The sequence below is a fragment of the Panulirus ornatus genome, chromosome 17, assembly GCF_036320965.1.
Source record: "Panulirus ornatus isolate Po-2019 chromosome 17, ASM3632096v1, whole genome shotgun sequence".
NCBI classification, from domain to species: domain Eukaryota; kingdom Metazoa; phylum Arthropoda; class Malacostraca; order Decapoda; family Palinuridae; genus Panulirus; species Panulirus ornatus.
Window position 1 is genome coordinate 43,923,525 of NC_092240.1, and position 19,428 is coordinate 43,942,952.

General features: G+C 42.2%; 1 protein-coding gene across 1 annotated transcript in view; it reads left to right on the top strand.

The window, feature by feature from the left end:
- The window catches only part of LOC139754433 (unconventional myosin-XIX-like), a 402,035-nt gene that overhangs the window by 261,671 nt on the left and 120,936 nt on the right, over positions 1–19,428 (top strand). The window contains exon 10 of the mRNA XM_071671709.1: positions 3–174. Within this exon, the coding sequence (XP_071527810.1) occupies positions 3–174 (172 nt within the window). The remainder of the gene's footprint in view (positions 1–2; positions 175–19,428) is intronic.

The following is a 19,428-nucleotide window of genomic DNA, read 5'->3' on the forward strand; positions in this document are numbered from 1 at the left end:
AGGTATATTATCTCAATGACTTTGTCCAATTCCCAGATCACCCACAGATGCCGCAAGTTAAGGCCTGTGGCTATGATAAGCTAAAAAAAGTGCCCCAACCAATTCAAGTGTTCTATCTCAACGACTTTGTCTGGCCCCCAGAACATCCTCAGACAACACAGGTCCACACCTGTGGCAATTTCAAGCTTAGAAAAGTGCCCCTACTGCCTCAGGTATTTAACTCCACAACTTCGTCCGACCCTTCAGACCTGGCCCCCACACTACACACACACACACACACACACACACACACACACACACACAAACAAACGCACATACACACACACAAAAAAAAAGTGCCCTGACTAACTTGGGTATTCTAGCCCAATGACTTTATCCAGCTGCTGGGGCACCAACAAGGGCCACAGGTCTGGACCTGTAGTGATGCTAGGTTCAGAAACAGGCCTGACCAACGAGGGCATTTTATCTCAACGACTTCATCCAGCTGCTAGAGATTTTAGGCTCAGAAAAATGCTTAACAACGAGGGTGTCTTATCTCAATGACTTCATCTGACCCCGGAGACACCATCCAGAAGCCACAGGTCTGGACTTGTGGCAATTTTGGGCTTAGAATAGTGCCCTGAATAACTCATGCAATCTATTATTTATTCATTTATTTATCATGCTTTGTAGTTGTCTCCCGCATTAGCGAGGTAGCGCAAGGAAACAGACAAAAGAATGGCCCAACACACCCACATACAAATGTATATACATAAACGCCCCCACACGCACATATACATACCTATACATTTCAACGTATACATACATATACATTTATTATTATCTATTTTATTTTATTTTGCTTTGTCGCTGTCTCCCGCATTAGCGAGGTAGCGCAAGGAAACAGACGAAAGAATGGCCCAACCCGCCCACATACACATGTATATACATACACGTCCACACACGCAAATATACATACCTATACATCTCAATGTACACATATATATACACACACAGACATATACATATATACACATGTACATAATTCATACTGTCTGCCTTTATTTATTCCCATCGCCACCCCGCCACACATGGAATAACAACCCCCTCCCCCCTCATGTGTGTGAGGTAGCGCTAGGAAAAGACAACAACGGCCCCATTCGTTCACACTCAGTCTCTAGCTGTCATGTAATAATGCACTGAAACCACACCTCCCTTTCCACATCCAGGTCCCACAGAACTTTCCATGGTTTACCCCAGACGCTTCACATGCCCTGGTTCAATCCACTGACAGCACGTCAACCCCGGTATACCACATCGTTCCAATTCACTCTATTCCTTGCACGCCTTTCACCCTCCTGCATGTTCAGGCCCCGATCACTCAAAATCTTTTTCACTCCATCTTTCCACCTCCACTTTGGTCTCCCACTTCTCCTCGTTCCCTCAACCTCTCACACATATATCCTCTTGGTCAACCACCCTCTTCTGGTCTCTCAACCACACTCTTTTTATTTCCACACATCTCTCTTACCCTTACATTACTTTGTCGATCAAACCACCTCACACCACATATTGTCTTCAAACATCTCATTTCCAGCACATCCACCCTCCTGCGCACAACTCTATCCATAGCCCATACCCTTCGCAACCATACAACATTGTTGGAACCACTATTCCTTCAAACATACCCATTTTTGCTTTCCGAGATAATGTTCTCAACTTCCACACATTCTTCAAGACTCCCAGAATTTTCGCCACCTCCCCCACCCTATGATTCACTTCCGCTTCCATGGTTCCATCTGCTGCCAGATCCACTCCCAGATATCTAAAACACTTTACTTCCTCCAGTTTTTCTCCATTCAAACTTACCTCCCAATTGACTTGACCCTCAACCCTACTGTACCTAATAACCTTGCTCTTATTCACATTTACTCTCAACTTTCTTCTTTCACACACTTTACCAAACTCAGTCACCAGCTTCTGCAGTTTTTCACATGAATCAGCCACCAGCGCTGTATCATCAGCAAACAACAACTGACTCACTTCCCAAGCTCTCTCATCCACAACAGACTGCATACTTGCCCCTCTTTCCAAAACTCTTCCATTCACCTCCCTAACAACCCCATCCATAAACACATTAAACAACCATGGAGACATCACACATCCCTGCCGCAAACCTACATTCAGTGAGAACCAATCACTTTCCTCTCTTCCTACACATACACATGCCTTACATCCTCGATAAAAACTTTTCACTACTTCTAACAACTTGCCTCCCACACCATATATTCTTAATACCTTCCACAGAGCATCTCTATCAACACTTATCATAAGCCTTCTCCAGATCCATAAATGCTACATACAAATCCATTTACTTTTCTAAGCATTTCTCACATACATTCTTCAAAGCAAACACCTGATCCACACATCCTCTACCACTTCTGAAACCACACTGCTCTTCCCCAATCTGATGCTCTGTACATGCCTTCACCCTCTCAATCAATACCCTCCCATATAATTTACAAGGAATACTCAACAAACTTATACCTCTGTAATTTGAGCACTCACTCTTGTCCCCTTTGCCTTTGTACAATGGCACTATGCAAGCATTCCGCCAATCCTCAGGCACCTCACCATGAATCATACATACATTAAATAACCTTACCAACCAGTCAACAATACAGTCACCCCCTTTTTTAATAAACTCCACTGCAATACCATCCAAACCTGCTGCCTTGCCGGCTTTCATCTTCCGCAAAGCTTTCACTACCTCTTCTCTGTTTACCAAATCATTTTCCCTATACACTTTGCACACCAACTCGACCAAAACACCCTATATCTGCCACTCTATCATCAAACACATTCAACAAACCTTCAAAATACTCACTCCATCTCCTCACATCACCACTACTTGTTATCACCTCCCCATTAGCCCCCTTCACTGAAGTTCCCATTTGCTCCCTTGTCTTACGCACTTTATTTACCTCCTTCCAAAACATCATTTTCTTCTCCCTAAAATTTAATGATACTCTCTCACCCCAACTCTCATTTGCCCTCTTTTTCACCTCTTGCACCTTTCTCTTGACCTCCTGCCTCTTTCTTTATATATCTCCCAGTCATTTGCATTATTTCCCTGCAAAAATTGTCCAAATGCCTCTCTCTTCTCTTTCACTAATAATCTTCCTTCTTCATCCCACCACTCACTACCCTTTCTAGTCTGCCCACCTCCCACACTTCTCATGCCACAAGCATCTTTTACGCAAGCCATCACTGCTTCCCTAAATACATCCCATTCCTCCCCCACTCCCCTTAACTCCTTTGTTCTCACCTTTTTCCATTCTGTACTCAGTCTCTCCTGGTACTTCCTCACACAAGTCTCCTTCCCAAGCTCACTTACTCTCACCACTCTCTTCACCCCAACATTCTCTCTTCTTTTCTGAAAACCCATACAAATCTTCACCTTCGCCTCCACAAGATAATGATCAGACATCCCTCCAGTTGCAACTCTCAGCACATTAACATCCAAAAATCTCTCTTTCGCGCGCCTATCAATTAACACGTAATCCAATAACGCTCTCTGGCCATCTCTCCTACTTACATATGTATACTTATGTATATCTCGCTTTTTAAACCAGGTATTCCCAATCACCAGTCCTTTTTCAGCACATAAATCTACAAACTCTTCACCATTTCCATTTACAACACTGAACACCCCATGTATACCAATTATTCCCTCAACTGCCACATTACTCACCTTTGCATTCAAATCACCCATCACTATAACCCAGTCTTGTGCATCAAAACCACTAACACACTTATTCAGCTGCTCCTAAAACACTTGCCTCTCATGATATTTCTTCTCATGCCCAGGTGCATAAGCACCAATAATCACCCATCTCTCTCCATCAACTTTCAGTTTTACCCATATCAATCTAGAATTTACTTTCTTACACTCTATCACATACTCCCACAACTCCTGTTTCAGGAGTAGTGCCACTCCTTCCCTTGCTCTTGTCCTCTCATTAACCCCTGACTTTACTCCCAGGACATTCCCAAACCACTCTTCCCCTTTACCCTTGAGCTTCATTTCACTCAGAGCCAAAACATCCAGGTTCCTTTCCTCAAACATACTACCTATCTCTCCTTTTTTCTCATCTTGGTTACATCCACACACATTTAGACACCCCAATCTGAGCCTTCGAGGAGAATGAGCACTCCCCGCGTGACTCCTTCTTCTGTTTCCCCTTTTAGAAAGTTAAAATACAAGGAGGGGAGGGTTTCTGGCCCCCCTCTCCCATCCCCTTTAGTTGCCTTCTACGACATGTGAGGAATGCATGGGAAGTACTCTTTCTCCATTATCCCCAGGGATATATGTCAGCTTACTTTTTTTTCCTGCATCATCATGGAAGCATCAGGAACAGTTGCCTGAGCGAATGGGGAAAAATGCATACCTGGATCCTCCTTCCGTTTTCTTATATATAAGGGTAATATAGAAGTGGAAGATTTTCAGCCCTCTGCCAGTCCTAGTCAACTTCTTTGATATTCAGGAGATATCTGGGTAATATGTGTACATACATATATACACATATACATATTCATACATGCTGCATTCATCCATTCCCGCTGCTACTCTGCCACACATGAAATGGCAACCCCCCCTCCCCCCGTGTGCACGTGAGGTAGCACTAGGAAAAGACAAAAGGCCACATTCGTTCACACTCAGTCTTTAGTTGTCATGTGTAATGCACCGAAACCATAGCTCCCTTTCCACATCCAGGCCCCACAAAACTTTCCATGCTTTACTACACACACTTCACATGCCCTGGTTCAATCCATTGATGGAACGTCGACCTCAGTATACCACATCGTTTTCCAATTCACTCTATTCCTTGCATGCCTTTCACCCTCCAGTATGTTCAGGCCCCGATCGCTCAAAATCTTTTTCACTCCATCCTTCCACCTCCAATTTGGTCTCCCACTTCTCATTCCCTCCACCTCTGATACGTATATCCTCTTTCTCAATCTTTCCTCACTCATTCTCTCCATGTGACCAAACCAATTTCAATACACCCTCTTCTGCTCTCTCAACCATACTCTTTTTATTACCACACATCTCTCATTCCCTTTCATTACTTACTCGATCAAACCACCTCATGCCACATAATGTCCTCATACATCTCATTTCCAACACATCCACCCTCCTCCAAACAACCCTATCTATAACCCATGCCACACAACCATAAAATATTGATGGAACCACTATTCCTTCAAACATACCCATTTTTGCTCTCCGAGATAATATTCTCGCCTTCCACACATTCTTCACGGCTCCCAGAGCCTATGCCCCCTTCCCAACCTGTGACTCACTTCCACTTCCATGGTTCATCTGCTGCTAAATCCACTCCCAGATATCTAAAACACTTCACTTCTGCCAGTTTTTCTCCATTCAAACTTACCTCCCAATTGACTTGTCCCTCAACCCTACTCAACCTAATAACCTTGCTTTTATTCACATTTACTCTCAGCTTTCTTCTTTCACACACTTTAGCAAACTCAGTCACCAGCTTCTGCAGTTTCTCACCTGAATCAGCCACCAGCACTGTATCATCAGCAAACAACAACTCACTCACTTCCCAAGCTCTCTCATTCACAACAAATTGCATACTTGCCCCTCTCTCCAAAACTCTTGCATTCATCTCCCTAAAAACCCCATCTATACACAAATGAAACCCCCATGGAGACATCACGCATCCCTGCCACAAACTGACATTCACGGGGAACCAATCACTTTTCTCTCTTCCTACTCGTACACATGCCTTACATCCTCGATAAAAACTTTTCACTGCTTCTAGCAACTTACCTCCCACACCATACACTCTTCCATAAAGCATCTCTATCAACTCTATCATATGCCTTCTTAACTGATTCATTCAGCCTGAGATACCCCTAGAAACGACAAGTCCATACCTGTGGGAATTTTATATTCAGCTCAGAAAAGTGCCACAAATGACCAGTGTATTTCATCATAACAACTTCATGTAGCCCCTGGGACACCCACAGGTCATGATCTGTGGAGATTTTAAACTCTGAAAAGAGCCCCGACCAACTCGGGTATTTTTTCTCAACTTTGCCTGACTCTCAGGATACTCCAAGATGCCACAAGTCTGGACGTATGGTGATTTTAGGTTCAGAAAAACCTATTTATCTATCTAACTATATTATGACGACAGTTCCCTCCAAGAACTCCCATCAAGGGATGGCCATGGCAAAAGTCTCCACTTATCCCTGTCCTTACAGCCTCCCTTGCATACACCATTCCATGCATTCTTCCACTGTTTCTCTCCCTCCAGTATTCTTCTATCCTATTTGCCCATGTCACAAGTGGTCTTCCACTCACACAAAATTCTTTAATTGTGCATCATTTCCACATGCCAAAACCACCTCAAAGTAATATGTTTCACCCATTCTCTTAATACTCCACAATTCACTCCCTTTGCATACCTTGCCATACCACATCTCTCATACACCTTTTCATTTCTTTGTTCATTCCATCTAGTCACACTAAATACTCTTCTCAAATAGCTCCTTCCACAGCCTGGATTCTTGACCTCTATGACTCATTCCATATCCATATTTTGGCTGCATAGATCAGGGTTGGAAAGACTATGCTGTCCCTTAATCCTCTCCACTTCCATACTTACACCTCTACCCTTCATTAACTGGTTAAGGGACCTGATGACTCTTCTACCCTATACTGCTCTCTCCCTTATCTCTCCTTCCATATCACCACACTTACCCAAAACAGCTCCTAGATACCTAAATTCTCACAATTTTCCAGTTTTCCCCACCCCCTCAATATCCGCAGCATAATTTAGTACGCTTTCTTATTTCACTCTATATGGTTTTATAAAATCTATACTTTCACTATGTTTCCTTTCAAACACCATTACTTTACTTTTACTTCTATTTACCTTCAATTTCCTATGCATTAACATACCAGAAAACACAAGTAAAACCTTATGTAACTTCTCTTCACTTTCAGCAAACAACACAGTATCATCCTCAAACAGGCTTGCCACTAACCACCATATCTCACAGCCACACTCCAATTTTACACCTCCCCCTAGTTTTGCTGTCATCTCTCTTATTACTCCATCCATATATCATTTTTTTAATAAACTTAGTTGTTGTCTCCTGCGTTAGCAAAGTAGCGCAATGAAACAGACAAAAGAATAGCCCAACCCACCCACATAAACATAAATGCCCACACACGCACATATATATACCAACACATTTCAATGTGTACATACATATACATACAAAGATACATACATATATACCCATGTACATATTCATACTTGCTGCCTTCATCCATTCCCGTCGCCACCCCACAACATATGAAATGGCAACCCCCCCCACGCGCACACGAGGTAGCGCTAGGAAAAGAAAACAAAGGCCACAATCGTTCACACTCAGTCTCTAGCTGTCATGTGCAATCCATTAAAACCACAGCTCCCTTTCCACATCCAGGTCCCATACTACTTTCCATGGTTTAACCCAGATGTTTCACATGCCTTGGTTCAACCCAGTGACGGCACGTAGACCCCGGTATACCACATCATTCCAATTAACTCTATTCCTTGCATGCCTTTCATCCTCCTGTATGTTCAGGCCCCAATCGTTCAAAATCTTTTTCACTCCATCCTTCCACCCCCAATTTGGTCTCCCACTTCTCATTCCCTCTACATATGACACATATATCCTCTTTGTCAATCTTTCCTCACTCATTCTCTCCATGTGACCAAACCATTTCAACACACCCTCTTCTGCTCTCTCAACCACACTCTTTTTATTACCACACACCTCTCTTACCCTTTCATTACTTACTTGATCAAACCATCTCACACCACATACTGTCCTCAAACATCTCACTTCCATTACATACACCCTTCTCCGCACAACCCTATCTATAACCCATGCCTCGCAACCATACAACATTGTTGGAACCACTATTCCTTCAAACATACCCATTTTTGCTCTCTGAGAAAGTTCTAAGCCTTCCACACATTCTTCAATGCTCTCATAACCTTTACCCCCTCCCCCAACCAGTGAATCACATCTGCTTCCATGGTTCCATTACCTGCCAAATCCACTCCCAGATATCTAAAACACTTCACTTCCTCCAGTTTTTCTCCATTCAAACTTACCTCCCAATTTACTTGTCCCTCAACCTTACTGAACCTAATAACCTTGCTTTTATTCACCTTTACTCTCAACTTCCTTCTTTCACACACTTCACCAAACTTAGTCTAAAACTTCTGCAGTTTCTCACTCAAATCACCCACCAGCACTGTATCCTCAATAAAAAACAACTGACTCACTTCCCAAGCTCTCTCATCCACAACAGACTGCATACTTGCCCCTCTTTCCAAAACTCTTGCATTCACCTCCCTAACAACCCCATCCATAAACAAATCAAACAGCCATGGAGCCATCACACACCCCTGCTGCAAACCAACATTCACTGGGAACCAATCACTTTCCTCTTTTCCTACTCGTACACATGCCTTACATCCTTGATAAAAAAATTTTCACCGCTTCTAGCAATTTACCTCCCACACCATATACTCTTAATACCTTCCACACAGCATCTCTATCAACTATCATATGCCCTCTCCAGATCCATAAATGCTACATACAAATCCATCTGTTTTTCTAAGTATTTCTCACATACATTCTTCAAAGCAAAAACCTGATCCACACACCCTCTACCACTTCTGAAACAACATTGTTCTTCCCCATTCTGATGCTCTGTACATGCTATTACCTCCTCAATCAATACCCTCCCACATAATTTCCCATACTCAACAAATTTATATCTCTGTAATCTGAACACTCACCTTTATCACCTTTGCCTTTGTATAACGGTACTATGCATGCATTCCGCCAATCCTCAGGCACTTCACAATGAACTATACATACACTGAATATCCTTACCAGCCAGTCAACGACACAGTCATCCCCTTTTTCAATGATGTCCATTGTAATACCATCCAAACCCACTGCCTTGCCGGCTTTCATCTTCCGCAAAGCTTTCACTACCTCTTATCTGTTTACCAAACCATTCTCCCTGACCCATTCACTTCGCACACCAACTCAACCAAAACACCCTATATCTGCCATATTATCATCAAACACATTCAACAAACTTTCAAAATATTCACTCCATCTCCTTCTCATTTCACCACTACCTGTTATTATCTCCTAATTAGTCTCTTTCTCCGATGTTCCTATTTGTTCTCTTGTCTTATGCACTAAATTTACCTCCTTCCAAAACCTTTCTCTTCTCATTCACTAATAATCTTACTTCTTCATCCCACAACTCACCACCCTTTCTAATCTGCCCACCTCCCACCTTTCTCATACCACAAACATCTTTTGCACAAGCCATCAATGCTTCCCTACATACATACAATTCCTCCCCGACTCCCCTCACGTCATTTGCTCTCACCTTTTTCCATTCTGCACTCAACCTCTCCTGATACTTCCTCACACAAGTCTCCTTTCCAAGCTCACTTACTCTCACCACTCTCTTCATCCCAACATTCTCCCTTTTTTCTGAAAACCTCTACAAATCTTCACCTTCGCATCCACAAGATAATGATTGGACATCCCTCCAGTTGCCCCTCTCAGAACATCAACATCCAAAAGACTCTCTTTCACATGCCTATCAATTAACACATAGTCCAATAACGTTCTCTGGCCATCACTCCTACATACATATGTATACTCATGTATATCTCTCTTTTTAAACCAGGTATTCCTAGTCACCAGTCCCTTTTCAGCACACAAATTTACAAGCTCTTCAAAATTTCCATTTACAACACTAAACACCCCATGTACACCAATTATACCCTCAACTGCCACATTACTCACCTTCAAACATACCCATTTTTGCTTTTTTTTTTTTTTTTTTTTTTTTTTTTACTTTGTCGCTGTCTCCCGCGTTTGCGAGGTAGCGCAAGGAAACAGACGAAAGAAATGGCCCAACCCCCCCCCCCCCCATACACATGTACATACACACGTCCACACACGCAAATATACATACCTACACAGCTTTCCATGGTTTACCCCAGACGCTTCACATGCCTTGATTCAATCCACTGACAGCACGTCAACCCCTGTATACCACATGACTCCAATTCACTCTATTCCTTGCCCTCCTTTCACCCTCCTGCATGTTCAGGCCCCGATCACACAAAATCTTTTTCACTCCATCTTTCCACCTCCAATTTGGTCTCCCTCTTCTCCTCGTTCCCTCCACCTCCGACACATATATCCTCTTGGTCAATCTCTCCTCACTCATTCTCTCCATGTGCCCAAACCATTTCAAAACACCCTCTTCTGCTCTCTCAACCACGCTCTTTTTATTTCCACACATCTCTCTTACCCTTACGTTACTTACTCGATCAAACCACCTCACACCACACATTGTCCTCAAACATCTCATTTCCAGCACATCCATCCTCCTGCGCACACCTCTATCCATAGCCCACGCCTCGCAACCATACAACATTGTTGGAACCACTATTCCCTCAAACATACCCATTTTTGCTTTCCGAGATAATGTTCTCGACTTCCACACATTTTTCAAGGCTCCCAAAATTTTCGCCCCCTCCCCCACCCTATGATCCACTTCCGCTTCCATGGTTCCATCCGCTGACAGATCCACTCCCAGATATCTAAAACACTTCACTTCCTCCAGTTTTTCTCCATTCAAACTCACCTCCCAATTGACTTGACCCTCACCCCTACTGTACCTAATAACCTTGCTCTTATTCACATTTACTCTCAACTTTCTTCTTCCACACACTTTACCAAACTCAGTCACCAGCTTCTGCAGTTTCTCACATGAATCAGCCACCAGCGCTGTATCATCAGCGAACAACAACTGACTCACTTCCCAAGCTCTCTCATCCCCAACAGACTTCATACTTGCCCCTCTTTCCAGGACTCTTGCATTTACCTCCCTTACAACCCCATCCATGAACAAATTAAACAACCATGGAGACATCACACACCCCTGCCGCAAACCTACATTCACTGAGAACCAATCACTTTCCTCTCTTCCTACACGTACACATGCCTTACATCCTCGATAAAAACTTTTCACTGCTTCTAACAACTTGCCTCCAACACCATATATTCTTAATACCTTCCACAGAGCATCTCTATCAACTCTATCATATGCCTTCTCCAGATCCATAAATGCTACATACAAATCCATTTGCTTTTCTAAGTATTTCTCACATACATTCTTCAAAGCAAACACCTGATCCACACATCCTCTACCACTTCTGAAACCGCACTGCTCTTCCCCAATCTGATGCTCTGTACATGCCTTCACCCTCTCAATCAATACCCTCCCATACAATTTACCAGGAATACTCAACAAGTATTTTTGCTCTCTGAGATAAATTTCTAAGCCTTCCACATATTCTTTAATGCTCCCATAACCTTCACCCCTTCCCCCAACCTGTGAATCACCTCCGCTTCCAAGGTTCCATTAACTGCCAAATCCACTCCCAGATATCTAAAACACTTCACTTCCTCCAGTTTTTCTCCAATCAAACTTACCACCCAGTTTACTTGTCCCTTAACCTTACTGTACCTAATAACCTTGCTCTTATTCACATTTACTCTTAACTTCCTTCTTTCACACACTTTACCAAACTCAATCACCAACTTCTGCAGTTTCTCACTCGAATCACCCACCAGTGCTGTACCCTCAGTGAACAACAACTGACTCACTTCCCAAGCTCTCTCATCCACAACAGACTGCATACTTACCCCTCTCTCAAAGACTCTTGCATTCATCTCCCTAACAGCTCCATCCATAAACAAATTAAACAACCATGGAGACATCACACACCCTTGTCGCAAACCAACATTCACTGGAAACCAATCACTTTCCTCTTTTCCTACTCTTACACATGCCTTACATCCTTGATAAAAACTTTTCACTGCTTCTAGCAATTTACCTCCCACACCATATACTCTTAATACCTTCCACACAGCATCTCTATCAAATCTATCATATGCTTTCTCCAGATCCATAAATGCTACATACAAATCCATCTGTTTTTCTAAGTATTTCTCACATACATTCTTCAAAGCAAAAACCTGATCCACACATCCTTTACCACTTCTGAAACCACACTATTCTTCCCCATTCTGATGCTCTGTACATGCTATGTACATGCTATTACCTTCTCAATCAATACCCTCCCACATAATTTCCCAGGAATACTCAACAAATTTATTCCTCTGTAATTTGAACACTCACCTTTATCCCCCTTGCCTTTGTACAACGGCACTATGCATGCATTCTGCCAATCCTCAGGCACTTCACAATGAACTATACATACACTGAACATCCTTACCAGTCAGTCAACAGCACAGTCATCCCCTTTATTAATGAAGTTCACTGTGATAACATCCATACCCACTGCCTTGTTGGCTTTCATCTTCTGCAAAGCTTTCACTACCTCTTCACTGTTTACCAAACCATTCTCCCTGACCCTCTCACTTTGCACACCAACTCAACCAAAACACCCCATATCTGCCATTCCATCATCAAACACATTCAATAAACCCTCAAAATATTTACTCCATCTCCTCACTTCACCATTACCTGTTATTACCTCCCCATTAGCCCCCTTCACCGATGTTCCCATTTGTTCTCTTGTCTTATGCACTAAATTTACCTCCTTACAAAGCATCTTTTTATTCTACCTAAAACTGAATGATACTCTTTCACCCCAACTCTCATTTGCCCTCTTTTTCCCTACTTGCACCTTTCTCTTCACTTCCTTTATACATCTCCCAGTCTTTCACACTACTTCCCTGCAAAAATTGTCCAAACACCTTTCTCTTCTCATTCACTAACAATCTTACTTCTTCCTCCCACCACTCACCACCCTTTCTAATCTGCCCACCTCCCACCTTTTCTTAAGCCACAGACATCTTTTACACAAGCCATCACTGCTTCCCTACATACATACCATTCCTCCCCGACTCCCCTTACGTCATTTGCTCTCACCTTTTTCCATTCTGCACTCAACCTCTCCTGATACTTCCTCACACAAGTCTCCTTTCCAAGCTCACTTACTCTCATCACTCTCATCACCCCAACATTCTCTTTTCTTTTCTGAAAACCTCTAAAAATCTTCACCTTCACCTCCAAGAATAATGATCGGACATCCCTCCAGTTGCACCTCTCAGAATATTAACATCCAAAAGACTCTATTTCACATGCCTATCAATTAATACATAGTCCAATAATGCTCTCTGACCATCACTCCTACATACATATGTATACTTATGCATATCTCTCTTTTTAAACCAGGTATTCCTAGTCACCAGTCCTTTTTCAGCACAAAAATCTACAAGTTCTTCAAAATTTCCATTTACAACACTAAACACCCCATGTACACCAATTATACCCTCAATGCCACATTACTCACCTTTGCATTCAAATCACCCATCACTATAACCCAGTCCCGTGCATCAAACTGCTAATACACTCACTCAGATGCTCCCAAAACACTTGCCTCTCATGATCTTTCTTCTCATGACCAGGTGCTTAGGCACTAATAATCACCCATCTCTCTCCATCCACTTTCAGTTTTACCCATATCAATCTAGAGTTTACTTTCTTACACTCTATCATATACTCCCATAACTCCTGATTCAGGAGTAGTGCTACTCCTTATACCCTCAACTGCCACTTTACTCAACTTTGCATTCAAATCACCTATCACAATAACCTGGTCTCGTGCATCAAAACTGCTAACACACTCACTCACCTGCTCCCAAAACACTTGCCTCTCATGATCTTTCTTCTCATGACCAGGTGCTTAGGCACCAATAATCATGCATCTCTCTCCATCCACTTTCAGTTTTACCCATATCAATCTAGAGTTTACTTTCTTACACTCTATCAAATACTCCAACAACTGATTCATGAGTAGTGCTACTCCTTCCTCTCACCAACCTCTGACTTTACTCCCAAGACATCCAAAACCACTCTTCCCCTTTACCCTTGAGCTTCGTTTCACTCAGAACCAAGACAACAAGGTTCCTTTCCACAAACATACTACCTATCTCTTTTTTTTCTCATCTTGGTTACTTCACACACATTTAGACACCCCAAACTGAGCTTTTGAGGAGGATGAGCAATCCCCTGCATGACTCCTTTTTCTGTTTACCCCTTTCGATAGTTAAAATATAAAAAGAGGAGGGTTTCAAGCCTCCACTTCTATCCCCAATAGTCGCCTTCTATGAGACATGGGGAATGTGTGGGAAGTATTCTTTCTCCACTATATCCAAGGGACACTTCCTTCAGTTTTTCTCCGTTCAAACTTACTTCCCAATTAACTTGTCCCTCAACCCTACTAAACCTAATAACCTTGCTCTTATTCACATTTAGCTTTCTTCTTTCACACACCTTACGAAACACAGTCATCAACAACTGCACTTTCTCACCCGAACAAGCACCAGCACTGTATCATCAGCCAACAACAACTGACTCACTTGCCTAGCACTCTCATCCACAACAGACTGCATACTTGCTCCTCTCTCCAAAACTCTTGCATTCACCTCCCTAACCACCCCACCAACAAACAAATTAAACAACCATGGAGATATCACACATCTCTGCAGCAAACCAACATTCACTAGGAACCAGTCACTTTTCTCTCTTCCTACTTGTACAAATGCCTTACATCCTTGGTAAAAACTTTTCACTTCTAGCAACTTACCTCCCACACCAGATACTCTTACAACTTTCTACAAAGCATCTCCATCAACCCGATCATATGCTTTGTCCAGATCCATAAATGCTACATACAAATCCACCTGATTTTCTAAGTATTTTTCATACATTCTTCAAAGCAAACACCTGATTCACACATCCTCTACCACTTCTAAAACCACACTGCTCTTCCCCAATCTGATGCCCTGTACATGCCTTCACCCTCTTAATCAATACCCTCCCATATAATTTCCCAGGAATACTCAACTTATACCTCTGAAATTTGAACACTCACCTTTCATCCTTTCACCCTCCTGCATGTTCAGACCCCGATCACTCAAAATCTTTTTCACCCCATCCTTTCACCTCCAATCTGGTCTCCCACTTCTCCTTATTCCCTCCACCTCTGACACATATATCCTCTTTGTCAATTTTTCCTCACTCATTCCCTCCATGTGCCCAAACCATTTCAATACACACTCTTCTGCTTTCTCAACCACACTATTTGTAATACCACACATCTCTCTAACCCTTTCATTACTTACTCATTATTTAATCAAACCACCTTATCCCACATATTATCCTTAAACATCTCATTTCCAACACATCAAGCCTTCTCTGCGCAGCCCGATCTATAGCCCATGCCTCGCAACCATGTGACATTGTTGGAACCACTATTCCTTCATAGAAATCTATTTTTGCTCTCCTAGATAATGTTATCGCCTTCCACGCATTCTTCAACCCTCCCAGAACCTTCCTCCCCTCCCCCACCCTGTGACTCACTTCCACTTCCATGTTTCCATCCGCTGCTAAATCCATTCCCAAATATCTAAAACACTTCACTTCCTCCAGTTTTCTCCATTCACACTTACCTCCCAATTGACTTGTCCCTCAACCCTACTATACCTAATAACCTTGCTCTTATTCACATTTACTTTCAGCTTTCTTCTTTCACACACTTTACCACACACAGTCACCAGCTTCTGCAGTTTCTCACCCGAATAACCCATCAGTGCTGTATCATCAGCAAACAACAACTGACTCACTTCCCAAGTGCTCTCATCCACAACAGACTGCATACTTGCCCCTCTCTATAAAACTCTTGCATTCACCTCCCTAACAACCCCATCCATAAATAAGTTAACAACCATGGAGACATCACGCACCCCTGCCGCAAACCAACATTCACTGAGAAACAATCACTTTCCTCTTCTCCTACTTGTTCACATGCCTTACATCGTCGATAAAATCTTTTCACTGCTTCTAGCAACTTGCCTTGCACACCATAAACTCTTAATGCCTTCCACAGAGCATGTATATCAACTCTATCATATGCCTTCTCCAGATCCATAAATGCTACATACAAATTCATTTGTTTTTTCTAAGCGTTTCTCACATACATTCTTCACAGCAAACGCCTGATTCACACATCCTCTACCACTTCTGAAACCACACTGTTCTTCCCCAATCTGATGCTCTGTACATTTCATCACCCTCTCAATCAATACCCTCCCATATAATTTCCCAGGTATATTCAACAAACTTATACCTCTGTAATATGAACACTCACCTTTATTCCCTATGCCTTTATACAATGGCACTATGCATGCATTCTGCCAATCCTCAGGCACCTCACCATGAGTTATACATACATTAAATGGCCTTACCAACCAGTCAACAATTCAGTCACCCCTTTTTTAATAAATTCCACTGCGATACCGTCCAAACCCGCTGCCTTGCCGGCTTTCATCTTCCGCAAAGCTTTTACTACCTCTTCTCTGCTTACCAAATCATTCTCCCTGACCCTCTCACTTTGCACACCACCTTGACCAAAACACCCTATATCTGCAACTCTATCATCAAACACATTCAACAAACCTTCAAAATACTCACTCCATCTCCTTCTCACATCACCACTACTTGTTATCACTCCCCCATTAGCCCACTTCACTGACGTTCACATTTCTTGCCTTATCTTACGCACTTTATTCACCTCCTTCCAAAACATCTTTTTATTCTTCCTAAAATCTAATGATACTCTCTCACCCCAACTCTCATTTGCCCTCTTTTTCACCTCTTGCACCTTTCTTTTGACCTCCTGCCTCTTTCTTTCATACATCTCCCACTCATTTGCATTATTTCCCTGTAAAGATCGTCCAAATGCCTCTCTCTTCTCTTTCACAAATAATCTCACTTCTTCATCCCACCACTCACTACCCTTTCTAATCTGCCCACCTCCCACTCTTCTCATGCCACAAGCATCTTTTGCACACCATCACTGCTTCCTTAAATAATACATCCCATTCCTCTCCCACTCCCCTTACGTCCTTTGTTCTCACCTTTTTCCATTCTGTACTCAGTCTCTCCTGGTACTTCCTCACACAAGCCTCCTTCCCAAACTTATTCTCACCAGTCTCTTCACCCCAACATTCACTCTTCTTTTCTGAAAACCTCTACAAATCTTCACCTTCGCCTCCACTAGATAATGATTAGACATCCCTCCAGTTGCACCTCTCAGCACATTAACATCAAAAGTCTCTCTTTCAGACACCAATCAATAAACACGTACTCCAATAATGCTCTCTGGCCATCTCTCCTACCTACAAAGATACACCTATGTATATCTCTCCTTTTAAACCAGGTATTTCCAATCACCAGTCCTTTTTCAGCACATAAATCTACAAGCTCTTCACCATCTCTATTTACAACACTGAACACCTCATGTACACCAATTATTCCCTCAACTCCCACATTACTCACCTTTCCATTCAAATCACCCATCACCATAACCCTGTCTCATGCATCAAAAATACTAACAGACTCACACAGCTACTCCCACAACACTTGCCTCTCTTGATCTTTCTTCTCATGCCCAGGTGCAAATGAACCAATAACCACCCACCTCTCTCCATCTAATTTCAGTTTTACCCATATCAATATATACATATATGGGAAAGGATCACAATTTTGTGTGTGATCAAGATATTCCTATGAGTCCACAGGGAAAAGGAAACACGATAAGTGTTTCATTTTCGCTATGGATGCATAGGAACACATATATATACATATATATATATATATATATATATATATATATATATATATATATATATATATATATATATATATATATATATTTATTTATTATTTTGCTTTGTCACTGTCTCCCGAGTTAGCAAGGTAGCGCAAGGAAACAGAGGAAAGAACGGCCCAACACACCCACATACGCATATATATACATACACGTCCACACACGCAAATATACATAACTATACATCTGAACGTATACATACATATACACACAGAGACATATATATATATATATATATGGTTGGTAAGGTTATTTAATGTATGTATGACTCATGGTGAGGTGCCTGAGGATTGGCGGAATGTGTGCATAGTGCCATTGTACAAAGGCAAAGGGGATAAGAGTGAGTGCTCAAATTACAGAGGTATAAGTTTGTTGAGTATTCCTGGTAAATCATATGGGAGGGTATTGATTGAGAGGGTGAAGGCATGTACAGAGCATCAGATTGGGGAAGAGCAGTGTGGTTTCAGAAGTGGTAGAGGATGTGTGGATCAGGTGTTTGCTTTGAAGAATGTATGTGAGAAATACTTAGAAAAGCAAATGGATTTGTATGTAGCATTTATGGATCTGGGGAAGGCATATGATAGAATTGATAGAGATGCTCTGTGGAAGGCATTAAGAATATATGGTGTGGGAGGCAAGTTGTTAGAAGCAGTTTTTTTTTTTTTTTTTTTTTTTTTTTAATTTTCCAAAAGAAGGAACAGAGAATTGGGCCAGGTGAGGGTATTCCCTCAAAGGCCCAGTCCTCTGTTCTTAACGCTACCTCGCTAATGCGGGAAATGGCGAACAGTTTGAAAGAAGAAAAAGAATATATATATATATATATATATATATATATATATATATATATATATATATATATACACATAAGTACATAATTCATACTGTCTGCCTTCATTCATTCCCATCGCCACCTGGCCACACATGAAATAACAGCTCCCTTCCCCCTCATGTGTGCGAGGTAGCACTAGGAAAAGAAAACAAAGGCCACATTCGTTCATATTCAGTCTCTAGCTGTCATGTAATAATGCACTGAAACCAAAGCTCCCTTTCCACATCCAAGGCCCACAGAACTTTCCATGGTTTACCCCAGGTGCTACACATGCCCTGGTTCAATCCATTGACAGCACGTCGACCCCGGTATACAACATCGTTCCAATTCACTCTATTCCTTGCATGCCTTTCACCCTCCTGCATGTTCAGGCCCCAATCACTCAAAATCTTTTTCACTCCATCTTTCCACCTCCAATTTGGTCTCCCACTTCTCTTTTTTCCCTCCACCTCTGACACATATATCCTTTTTGTCAATCTTTCTTCACTCATTCTCCAATGTAAACAAACCATTTCAAAACACCCTCTTCTGCTCTCTCAACCACACTCTTTTTATTGCCACACATCTCTCTTACCCTATTATTACTTACTCAATCAAACCACCTCACACCACATAATGTCCTTAAACATCTCATTTCCAGCACATCCACCCTCCTGTGCACAACTCTATCCATAGCCTACGCCTCGCAACCATACAACATTGTTGGAACCACTA